General features: G+C 43.7%; 1 protein-coding gene across 1 annotated transcript in view; it reads right to left on the bottom strand.

Annotated features, from left to right (window-relative positions):
• Plcxd2 (phosphatidylinositol specific phospholipase C X domain containing 2) overlaps positions 1-13,119 on the bottom strand; it is a 59,069-nt gene that overhangs the window by 16,509 nt on the left and 29,441 nt on the right. The window contains exon 2 of the mRNA XM_006975793.4: positions 6,041-6,501. Within this exon, the coding sequence (XP_006975855.1) occupies positions 6,041-6,501 (461 nt within the window). The remainder of the gene's footprint in view (positions 1-6,040; positions 6,502-13,119) is intronic.

Genomic DNA, 13,119 nt, shown 5'->3' on the forward strand with positions numbered 1-13,119 from the left:
GAAGTCTCTAGATCCCGGCTGAAACCACAAATATGGCCCAGAAATCATGTTTCCTGTGCTCATGGCATTGACACTTTGCTCTTGGAGTTTAGATAAACACTGTGAACTCATTTGTGAGTGAATAGATTTTCAATTGTGCGCACTGACTCTGATGAAATTACCCTTCCCAGGGGAGGAAACCGATGTGCCACTAAGCGTCAGGGAAGACTTTACCGAGGCCATGGCCCTCCAGTGGGGCCACTCGAGATGGTGGTAATTTTGAAAATAATTAGCAGGCTATATCCACAGCATTAATTAGTTTCTGGGAGGCAGCTGGGGGGACAGAGAATTGCTCTTCTGATTGTCCCAGTTGCGAGCTCTGCTGCATGGCTTTCTAGAAGAGCTGTGTTTTTCTCCTTAGGGGCACGGGTGAGCTCTTCCCAGAGGAATGCCCAGCTCATGTTCACACTGGACTATAATCTTCAGGGTAGTCCTCCAGGCACTCAGGAGCAGGGATTCCACATGCTCATCTCATTTCCAGTGTGTTCAGGTGCTGATGAAAGCGACTTGACCTTCTGAAGGCCCAGAGGCAGACAGTGCCAGGCAGGGGGCTGCAAAACAGGGTAATGTCTACCCTCCTGGTTCTTAATGGTTCTGAGTAATGCTGAGCACTGGTGATGACTATAGTAAACTCGTGTGTTAATGAGGTTAATCACAGGCTCACTGTAAGCAGATTGCTGGGGAGAGCCCAAGATTTCCTCCTGGCATGTAACTAGCTGGTTTGGAAGGCTGAAGCCTGGAAGGAGAGCTGCCCTGGGCAATGGGCTGGGGGTAGGGGATGGGCAGGAGGCTAGGCAGCCCTGTGACAGGCTCAGCAGGTGGTACCCAAGACACCTGCCCCTGGGCCTGCCTCTGTGCACTAGAGGACAGTAATAACTTGACTCTGCCCCAGAAAAATGTGTATTCAAAACAAATTACACAAAAGGAGCTTTTTGTCCTCCCCCCGCCCCGCCCCCCTGGGGGTGGGGGGGTGGGGCTTCTTGGGCAGTCTGATCTGAAGGTTGGCAGGGCAGGAGGGTGGAGAATCTCAGCTGACAGCGGGAGGCTGGCTGGCAGGCAAACCTACGCCCAAGGCCCAGGTTACAGAACACAGGTACAGGGACACTCAGGGAGCTTGTTCAGAGCACCTCCCTCCCTGTCTCACTGGGCTGCTTTCCTTTGAAATATCTCCCCTCCAGCTCAGCAGTTTGTGTTCAGTTTTTCTCTTGAGACAAAGATGGAAAATCTCATTTCCTTTAAGAACAGTCCCTCGGGTGACCTCTTAACTGTGGTGGTTGCTTTAGCGGGAGCCTCTGGGATGCAGATTCATGGTGTGCTCTATTTTTCAACGTATTGCAAAACCCCTTTCTTCATACCATACAGAACACCGGACACAGTCTTGTCCTGCGATTGCATATTGATCATTTTGTCTATTATTATCTTGAACTGATAAATTATGTTTAGCACTTATGATTATTATTGTCTTCAGGTGTGTGCATACCATGGCATACATGCAGACATCAGAATATAACTCTCGGGAGTTGGTTCTCTCCTTTCAATATGGGTTCCGGGGGTTGAACTGGGTCACTAGGTTTTCTCAGCAAGCGCTTTTAAGCCCGGAGCCATCTTGCTGTCCTTTTTGGTTTGGGATTTTTGAGACAGGTCCTGCTGCGTAGCCCTATCTAGCCTGGAACTATCTGCTATGTAGCTGGAACTCAGAAGAACCTTCTTGTCTCAGCCAAAGTGCTGGGATCACAGGTGTGCGCCAGCGCGTCCAGCTTGATTGTTCTCTAGTTCACCAGAGTTATGTATTTCTTCCCTTCTCATTAAGATCCCAAATATTTCCCAACTGTAGGCCAAGCCCTCTAATTCACTGTGCCCTTAAAGCCTTATCTACTAAAGTATGCAGATATAATCTGTGAGCTGTGACATAATCACATGTGGAGTAAATGAAATGTGACTGGTGGTACCGCACTTCCTGATATTAAATTCCAGTAATAAAATACCCCCTCCCCCGGGGGGGGGTATGTGCAAGGCAGCTCATTACACAATGAATATTTAAAGCCTGACCATAAGTGTCCCACAGCCCCAGCATGGGGCCAATGACTAGTGGCTCCTTTTGAGTGCTCTTATTTCAGCTGTTAAAGAGACGAGACAGGAGAAGCAGGGATCAGGGGAAGACACAGAATTTAAATGGCAACATTTCCCCTTTTTTCTAATACATCATTCCAATCTCTTTCTCCCATAACTAGACTATTTGTAGTGGATAATGCAGCTAAATTAGCGCGCACACATATGTGTGTGTGTATGTGTGTGTGTGTGTGTGTGTGTGTATGTGTGTGTGTGTGTGTGTGTGTATTATGGTACATGCACTTGTTTATGTATAGGTCAGAGGACAACAATCAGGATTCAGTTCTCTATTTCTACCCTGTGGGTCCAAAGCTCAAACTCATGTTGTTCCTTTATGTGCTGAATCCTCTTCTGTTCCCTTATTTTTTGGGACAGAGTCTCTAGGTGAATCTAAAGCACTATTTAGCCAGAAAGGCTGACCAATAACTTTCTGGGACCTGCCTGCTAATATCTACCAACCAAATTATTCAATGTTAACTGACCTCAAATTTAACCTTACCTGATCCCCACATTCAAATGCCATCCCCCTTTTCTCAATGGAAATGGTCTGGGACCCTTTCTGAATAGGTTCTTAATGAAAAGAAAGTGTTTTTTTGCCTCACAACAAAAGAAAGCAGTTGTGAAAATCATCAAGGCCTGTGGTGAGTCCCCAGAGAACAGGAGGAGCTATGGGATACTAGAGAGGAACCAGCCAGTGAAGGAATCCTGACCCACACCACGTCCTCACAGTGCTTCCTTGGCAAGTTGTTTCAATCTCTCCATTCCTCAGTTTTCCCATCTGTAAAATGGGGGGAGGGAGCAATAACAAATGCCTATCTCGGGTTGGGGATTAAGCTCAGTGGTAGAGTGTTTGCACAGCCAGTACAAGGCTTTGGGTGGGGGTGGGAGTGGGGGGTACAAAATAACCAATGCCTATCTCATAGTTATTGTTGAGAAGATCAAACAAGTTAATCTTGCACATTCTGGTGTATTAATAAAACTGAGTTTGTATTTCAAGAGTTCCAGGCAAGCCTGGACTGCTACATAGTGAGACTCCATGACAAATAAATAAACAATTAAACCCGTGAGTCTGAAGAGTATTAAACTCGGGCGTAGGAGGACAGATGTCATAAATAGTTGGGGAAAAAAATCACTTATACTTGGTGCTCAGCAAATGTTTGTAAACAGATAACTGATATAATTTCAAAACACGAAGTTCTTCTTTGAGTCACATGTTTCTTTTTAAAATATTTATTTATTTGTGTGTGTGTGGTGTGGTGTGGTGTGGTGTGGTGTGGTGTGTGTGTGCCTGTGAGTATATATACATGTGAGCCTTGCATACACACTGAGGTGGGGGGGATGGGGATGGGGGGAACACTAGAGTCCTCTGTTACTCTTCACCTAACCCTTTGAGACAGCGCCTCTCCCTGAACCTGAGACTCACATTTTCTTGGCTAAGATGGAAGCTCACAAGCCCCAGAGACCCGCCTGAATCCCAGCTCTTGGAGCTGGGGTTCTAACCATCTGTGGGGGACATGTGGCTTCTGATGCTGGGGCTGGGATCGGAACACCTGTCCTCATTATTGCAGAGCAAGTGCTTTTAACTGCTCAGACATCTCTCTGGCTCCCCATAAACACTTCTTCAATAAACTTTTCTTAAGACCAGGGATGTGGCACAGTGGTAGAGCTGCTTGCCTAGTGTATAGAAAGCCTGGAGGTCCTTCTCCAATATAAAAAAAAAAAAAAAATTTTCTTACTGTACTTAATGAGACAGGAACAACTCTGAATGAATGTATACTTCTCATTTTTCTTGAAGAAAGTTTAAATCAGAGGCTGTCCATTCCTGGGGCTCTTGTTTGTGGCTGCCACACCTTGGTATCAGAGTGGAATGTATCTGAGACCTATCCTTTTACTGAGTGTATTCTTCAGGCATGTAGGCTGAAGGCTCGTCTTCACTGGGGAAGACATGGATAGAGGGCATGAGGAGAAAGAATAGTGTTCTACTGGCCAATTGGCTTATTTTACAACTTTGCCTCAGGCTGATATTAGCCAAGCCATTAAAAATAAACTTAGATGTTTAATAGATTGCAGACAGACTTTATTCGGCTGATGTGGTGATTTGAATGAGAATGCCCTGTCCCCCCCCCCACCACCATGGGCTCATAAAATTGAATATTTTGTCACCAGTTGGTGGAAATGTTTGTCCCAGCTCAAGAGGTTTCAGAGGGCAACAACATTAACAACTAGGCTAGGGCCCCAGTTGTGGTATTTTGGCAAAGAATGTGGCTGCTTTTTGTCCTTGTCCTATGAATTTTCCTGAGGCTAAATTGAAAAACAGTGGACTAATTTCCTTGGCAAAGGAGATTTCAAGACAGCTTAATACTGACTCTGTCATGTGGTTATCACACTTATACAGTAATCATTCTTATATAGGTCGACAATGATAAAGAACAGGTAGGCCAAAGAGAAATATAAAATATACAGTTTAAAGAGGAAAAGGAGCACCAGGAAATTTAATGTTGGAGCCAAGACTTGTGCTGAAAGAGATGAGACAATTAAAGAGAGAGGCTTGATCTGAAATGAAATAAAGGGAGGATTACCTTTAGGGCAAGACCTCACCTAGATAAGCTTTCAACTTGTAAAAAAGGAATTTTCTGCTCCAAAATAGCAGCAACAAACCAAAGCTGCTACAAATATGATCCCAGGCTGCCAAGTTGGTAGTCAAGCTTGGCACTGCCATCTCAGTGGTTCTGGCTTTAGAGTCATGAAGGATGCAGAAGTAGGGGGTTCTGGAATCTTCCTCCATAGTGGAGAGCCACTGGAGCCAGGCCTAAGGTGGGGGAGTCCCTGAATGAAGGCCCTGAGATGACAAAGCTGTGAAAGTGAAGCTTGGATTGTGTTCGAGACACAAAAGTGTTAGAGGTGCCAGAGTCAAGGGATGTCTGCCAACGGGAGCTACATACCAGAAGTGGAAGCAGCTCAAGAGAGAGAAGTGTGCTGCAAGCAGCAAAGCTGGAAGAAGAGCAGAACCATGCATGTTCTTTGACATTGGACATGAAGCTACAGGAGTTCGAGTTTTCTCTGCTGGCTTTCAGTCTTGCTTTAGTCCAGTATTTTTCCACTATGCCTCCTTTCCTCCGTTTGAGAATGGTCATGTGCATTCTGTGCCGTTACGTGTTGGAAGTATATAATTTACTTTTTGCTTTTGATTTTACAGGGGCTATAGTTAAGAGATTGCCTTAAGTCTCAGGAGAGACTTCAGACCTTTAAACAGTGTTGGGACTGTGAAAGACTATGGGGACTTCTGAATTTGGATCAAATGCATTTTGCATTATAATGTGACTACAAGTCTATGAGGACCAGGGAGTGGAATGTGGTAGTCTAAATAAGAATGACCCATGTAGGCTCACATATTTGAATTCTTGGTCCTCAGTTGGTAGGGATGTTTGGGATAGATTAGGAAGTGTAGACTTGTTGGAGGAAGCGTTCACTAAAGGTTGGCTCTGAGGTTTCAAAAGATTTGTGCGCTTCTCAGGGCTTTCTCTCTTTGTCTCATGATTGTGGGTCAAGATGTGAGCTCTCAGGTGCTGCTTTGCTGTCCTTGGCTCTAACCCTCTGAATCCATAAGCCAAAGCAAACGCTTTCTTTCATCAGTTGCCTGGGTCATGGTGTTCTATCACAACAATAAAAAAGGGAACTAAGACACCCAACATGAATCCCATTTCTACCAGGCCCACTAAATCTCTTCTAGCTATCTCAGAGTTCAGGTATGATTCTATACATGCCCAGTACTTCAACCTTTCATCTATTCTTCCAGCCCCTAAGCCTTGGGTTGAGCTATTTTACAGATGGCGGCCTACGGAAAGCAGAGTTAAGTGCCTGTTCTCAGAAGCACATTACTCCTCCCTCTCACCTGGCATTTCTTCTCCCACAGGCTTCGCAGTGTCATGCTTTCCACGCTGCAGACTGGGCACAGCTTGTTCCCGAAGGCCTCCTGGATCCGCCGAACCAGGCATTTGTGGTGGGCCTCGTCCATGGCGTAGAAGTGGTTGAAATCCAGGAAGATGATCTCTTGCGGGTGCTGAGTGAGGAATGCATCAATCTCCATCAGTCCATCCCAAACCTTGATGCCAAAGAGCCCGTGGATGAAGTAGATCTCTTGGTCGGTGTCCCCCGGCTTGGAAGACACACGCAGGTCAAAGTAGCGGATGCCAGCCTCCAGCTGCTCCCGGAAGGTCAGGTTCTGAGTTACAGACCACTTCTTCATTAGCTTCTTCACCAAGGAGATCCGGGCGAGGCGTTTAACAGCTTGGGTTTGGTCAGGCCCCACTGGTGACTTTTCATCTACCCAGTAGCTGAATGAATCATGGGAGCCTGAACAGAACAATAAAGGAAGAAGGCCCGAGTTGAGACTATTCAACTGATAAGAAACAACAGCACAAATACATTATAAATAAATACTTGCAAAAAACTTTCTAGCCTGCTGGGAATAAAATAAACACAAACGAAAGTAATGTTGTCTTATTAGCCGCTCGTTAAGCCTAGGGTAAGACTATAATTCTCACATATTGCTAGTGTAAGGTAAATTAATAACTGTTTAGAAAGCTATTTAGAAATATGCTTGGAAATCAGAGCTTTAAAATATTCATTGCATTTTGATCTAGTAATTTCATTTCAGGGAAGCTATTCTGGAGGAAATAAACTCAAACCTTTGGGGAAAAAAAACCCAAAGATGGCTGCCAGAGGCTGTCTCAATAGGTGTGAACAGGAGAAGGCTTAAGTGTCTCTCCCAGAACATTTATCTGTGTTATTCACTCCATTGAAATGTGGGCTGAGCTCAGGAATGTTTGGGGCAGGCATATCAGTAAAGAATAACAATTATTCCTGATTCCATTATAATAAAAGCTTGGAAAGATTAGGACTAGAAAGAACATGTTTCCACACAGTAAAGGCTATATACAGCAACCCACAGCCACCATTATGCTAAATGGAGAATGGCTCTTATTCAATGTAGCACCTGAAGTCTTAGCTGGAACACTATAACTAAGAAGGAAATAAAGGGATGTGAATATGAAAGGGAAAAGTCAAAACAACCTTATCTGCAGATGATGCAGTTTTGTTTATAAGACACCCTAAAGGTTATACCAGAAAATTCTTAGACTAATAGTGTTTTTCTCAGCAAAATGGAAGGATATAACATTAACAGGCAATATTAATAACAATAACAAATATTCTGAGAAAGAAATGAGGAAACAATACTATTTACAGTAGCCTCAAAACAAACAAGGAAACAAACACCCTTGAAACAAGCCTGATGAAGGAAGTAAGGGATCTCACAATGAAAAATCTAAAATGCTGAAAAACTGAAGAAAATACTAGAAGACAAAATGACCTTTCATGCTCATGGATTGGCAGAATAATGAAATGATAGACAGCTCTCAAAGGGTGACATACAAATGGCCAATAAACATAAAAAAATTTAAGCTCAGTAGCCATCAGAGAAATGCACATTTAAAATACATCACAATTCCATCTCATTTCAGCCTGAATGGCAGCCATTAAGAAAACAAAAACAAATGCTAGTAAGCATATAGACCTAATAGAACCTTTATAGACCAATGATAGCAATGTATGGCACAGCCACTATGGAAATCAGAAAGAGGTTTCTGAAAAAATTCACAACGCATCTACCATGTGATCCAACCACGCCACTCTTGGGTATTTACCCAAAGGTCCCTAAGTCAACACATCACAGAAACACTTGCACAGTGTTCATTATAGCACTCTACACAACAACCATCATGAAGCCAACCTAGGTGCCCAACAGCAGAGGATAGTTAAATAGCGTGTAGTGAATATACACCATGGAACTCTCCAAGCCCTAATGAAGAATGAAATTGGGGCCGGAGAGATGGCTCAGCGGTTAAGAGCCCTGGCTGCTCTTCCAAAGGACCTGCGTTCAATTCCCAGCACCCACATGGCAGCTCACAACTGTCTGTAATTCCACTTCCAGGGGATCCAACACCCTTACACAGATGCACCAATGCAAATAAATAAATCATTTTTTTTTAAAAAAAAAAGAATGGAATTATATCATCTGCAGGAAAACAAATCCAACTGCAGATAATCACAGGCAGGGAATCAAGCCAGTCTCCAAAACACAAACAGCATGTTCTCTCTCATTTTTTGGTTCCTAGATTTTAATTCAACACATAAAATATGCACTCATAACATGAAAATCGAAGCAAAATGAACTGGGGAACAAAAGAGACTAACGGGGGAAGGGCTGAGAGAGGCAGATAAGGAGGCATGGAGCGTGTGTGCGCCACGTACAATATATACTTGTATGAAATGCCTGTATGGAACAGTACCGTGTGCAATGAATACACAATGGAATTCAGCAAAACAGAAAACCTCTTGTACCTTTCTCAAATATACAATGCATTATTGTTTTCTATAATCACCTCAAATATTGTGATGGAACCAGCAAAATAGGCTTCCCCTTCCCATTTGTTTAAAATATAGCACATAAAATGTAAAGGAATATTTCTGTAAGTAATGTGGGCATATCTTTAACTATACAATGCTATTATATAAAAGGTGTACTTAATCTCACACTAATTTGTGTATGACTGGAACCATAATTTTATCTTCTATAATCTGATTTCTCTTAAACACTTTATTTTAATTTATCTTAACTTCAAAATAAAACGGCCTTAACAAATAATTGTACCCACTAGCCTGAACCAGAAGGCACCAGGACCGGGGCACAAAAATAGAACAAAACACCCACAAACATACAACGTGTAGGCATGCGTGTGTGTTGGGGGTGCGGGCACATTTGCCTATTTGTGCACAGAGGCCACATCCTTGAACCAGACTCTCGCTGAATCTGGGGCTCAGGCCGGTGAAGAGCAAGCCCCAGCCATCCTCTTGCCTCTGGCCGCAGGCCCTCATTCTGACCCTGATAACCTTTCCCTTCACAGTCACACCAGGATGCTTTTATTCATACGACTTCTTCATCATCAGCTCTCTGTGGAACTGAACTTTAGAGCAAGCATTTCATACACACACACACACACACACACACACACACACACACACACACACACACACACAACAAAATTACATAAAACAGTTGGTCGTATTATCTCCTTGTTCTGGGAACAAATCATCCTCCACTGACTTTATCCCATTGCCTCAGAAGTAAGAGTGAACAAAAGAAAAACAGGTTACGAATGATGCTCTATTATTATGTAGCATCCAGAGCGTGGAAGAGATTCAGTTAAGTTTTAAGAAATAGCATATTTATGACTCCTTAGGTGAACCGAATTTCACAAGTGAGAAAATTACCAGCATATTTCAGGTAAAAGAAAAGCTATTACTAATAGAAATGTGGGGCGAGTCCCCCTGGACCTTCTGCATTGAATCTTGTAGCTAATGAGGCTCACTGGGTTCTGCCTAATGCTCAGCTTCCTTTGGCTGTACGGAAACGGGGCCTTTTTATACCTCCTTATTGAGAGATTTATTACAAACCCTTGGATATAATGGTGAACGGTCAGTTCTCTCTCCCTTCTAAATTGCATTAACGAGCCAGCTGTTTGGGACACGGTATGTAACAGAGTGCAAGGCACACACTCCGCTTCATTCTTGCCTGGGCACCAGGGAATAGCTGGGCGCCAAGCATGGAGGACAGACACATCTCCTCCGGAGTGTGCTTGCTGGTTCTGAGCCCAATTTCAGCTCCACGGGGAGATGTGCTAACAACCTCGGCTGAGAACTGTGCAGAAATGTGACAGCCATGGGACCCCGGGGACCATTTCTGATTGCACAGGACACACACCATTCCCAGCCCACTCCACCGAAGAAAGAGAAGCCCACCCCACAAGAATGAGAGTGAGCAGATTTCCTGAGAACAGCTGTCTGTCTCCCTTGGACTCTGTCCTCCTTTCAACCTCCAAGCCCACCTCAACCTCCCCAACATCCGGTGCTCCATCCCCCGCACCCCACCTGTGTTCTGTAGGGTGTGATATTGGTTCAGGTTGCCGAATGCTCCAAGGGGGTTATCTTACCTATGCCCACAGAAATCAAAAGAAACTTTCACCCAATAAGAGGTCTTTTCAATAGTTTTGCCCTTTCTACTTATCTCCCCTCCCCACACAAAATTTTTATTAACACAGAGTAAATAAAATAACAGTGACAGGAATGTAAAGTTCTGGTAAAGTTGGGTAAAGGGAACTGGATGATGGGGACAAAAGACTTTAAATCCAGTCCCAAATGTCAAGTCCCTGTGACTGGATTAATTATCAACAGAAGTTCCAGAATACTTTGCAGGGAATGAGGGGATGAAAGAATATTTCCTGGTGTGTGTGTGTGTGTGTGTGTGTGTGTGTGTGTGTGTGTGACATCAACAGTAGGTTTTGGAAATAACTAATTCATTGTGTGTTCAGAACGCCACCAGGTGGAGCCTTCCCCATGAAGCTGGAAATGTAGAACTCACACATATAATCCCAGTACCTAGGAGGCAGAGGCAGGAGGATGCCATGAGTTTCAGACCACCTGGACTATATAATGAAACAAAGCAAGAACTTTGGTCATATGAGTCCCTCCTTCATGCTCTATACTCCCAGGACTAATTTTGGGTGGGGCTAGAGAGATGACTCGGTTACCAAAAGCTCTTTCTGCTCTTGCAGAGAATCAGAGTTCAGTTCCCATATGGTGGCTCATAACCACCTGTAGCTCCAGTTCTGAGGGATCAAGCATCCTCTTCTGACCTGCATGGGCTCCTGTACACATACATATACTCATGCAAGCTCACAGAAATATACATGAATAAAAAATAAATAAGTCATTTTTAAAAGATGAGGATTTTTTTCCTCAAAGTTCTTGAAATTTAGTTGTCTGCAATCTCTTTAATTTTATAGCTATTGCTATATTTGTTTCTTCCTTTTTTTATACATTCAACAGCACTTTGCATTTCTTGTTCCTCTTGATGTATGCAAAACCCTGGAACATTATATGTGTTGGGAACATAGCACGAATGTCTTTGCATCCACAGACTCTCCGGAGAAACCAGGAATGTTAGTTAAACACACAGGACTGTCTTTCCAATGGAAAAGATGAAAAAACTTGTTCTTCCATCCAGAAAGCTGAGAACTGAAAGCGTGATAAACGGCCTGGTGATCTGTATTATCTGTTGGTTCAAGCCATATCAAGCTCTTAAAACCAAGACTGGTGGTGACTGGTAATCTAAATGACACTGATAGCCAGAGGCTCTTCCAAGTTCCCACAACCAGGACCAGAGGTGGCTAATAGCCCAAATGACCTTTATGCTGTCTGTATGACCTAGACCATGCCAGATCTTTAGGCCCTTAATCTAGTACAAGTAGCATATCTCCAAGAACCCATCTTCTTGGAAGAAAGGTGCCCTGAGTTTGAGTTTCAATGTATTATGCTTCCCTGTGCAACAGGGATTGTATTATACCAGGAAATTTTTTTTTTCCCAAATTAAACTGGGCTTAAATACATTGGGAATAAACTGCCTGTTATTACACTCCCCGAAGTCTGATCCAGGTTGACAACATCAATCTGCACTGGGTTTTCATTCTTCTCTTCGAGTAGTTCGCTTCCCTGTATGATACCTGCAGGGACTCCCTCATACATGTAACAATACTTTGTAATGGAAAGCAGAGATTCTCAGCTTTGGACACATACACGAATCTCAGGGGTAGGGTAGAGCTTTAAAAAAACATCAGTGCCAGGATTCCACCCCAGACATGCCAACTCAGAATCTCACTTATGTGGAGGTTGAAACGCCCCCCCCCCTCCCCAAATGATGCTGTTGAATTCTCAGGTTTGGCATCCATTGCCACAAATATAAGACTAACCTTGCCTAACATTTTTAGGTTGTTCCAAGAATGCTTTCAAATTTTGAAGCACTAATCTGCTGGCTAGACTTTCTCACATCTAGGGGTACCTCTTTTATCATTTTGCTGACCCATAAAGGTCCCCTTCGGCCCACTGAATAGTGACAGCTTATTATTGGAGAAGAGGCCGTCAGGAGGCCTTGCTTTCACTAGTGTGCCTTCTAGGGGTGACTAGACAGGTGGCTTAATGATTACGATCTTTGTGATGTGCAATCAGTTAAGATCGAGTTCTGAACAAAGCAATTAAATCGCCAGGGAAGAGAGGATGGAATGGAGGAGGGTTAGTGGTGTCTTTGTTTGGAATTAGGGTTACTCCGTCTTGGAGGGCATGGCTGAACAGCATCCTCTAAGAGGCCAAGAACAAGAAAATGAGCTGGCCCTCCCTGTGAGTTTCAGGGACAACCAGTTTGTTCTTTATCTGGAACACAAATCTCTGCTCCCTTCTCTCTGCTGTTTGTTTCTTGGGGATCCAAGAGCTCAAGGGAGCACGCAGCAGTTTTTAGTTAAAGCACTGTCATTACCTAGACCTCACAAATTGGAGTGGGAGTCATTTTCTGAGCTCAATTAAAAGGAATTTAAATCGAATTTCCTGGAAACTCAGCTTCCTAATAACACAGCAATAACTCAGACAACACAGTCTGCCATGATACATCACATTACTGAAGCACAGTGGCATTTCAGAATGAAGTGACATTCCTTATAGCCACAGAAGCAAGAATGGAGGAAGAGGAAGCTATGAGGATGGAGGTAGGGATGGTGATGCCACATTAAAGAGCTCCTGACCTCAAATATTTAGGAACCATTCTGTTCCCACCTGCCACAGGTACAACTCTGCCTTTGGGAGCCCTCTAATTCTGAAGCTCAATAGGCCCTCCAGGTGGTTCTCTGGCCCCACCTTCCCTGGCCTGATTTCTTCATTCATCTTGGGGATGATGCCTCAAGGTACCAACATTATAAAAACTCAGAGGAGGTGAGAACAGTCAACAAAAATTCTTATTCTATGTCAAAACACAGCTATATGCATAGAACACAAGCAAATATACAGTAACCTTAACTTTTTTAAGTT

The sequence above is a fragment of the Peromyscus maniculatus genome, chromosome 12 (assembly GCF_049852395.1).
Source record: "Peromyscus maniculatus bairdii isolate BWxNUB_F1_BW_parent chromosome 12, HU_Pman_BW_mat_3.1, whole genome shotgun sequence".
Lineage (NCBI taxonomy): Eukaryota > Metazoa > Chordata > Mammalia > Rodentia > Cricetidae > Peromyscus > Peromyscus maniculatus.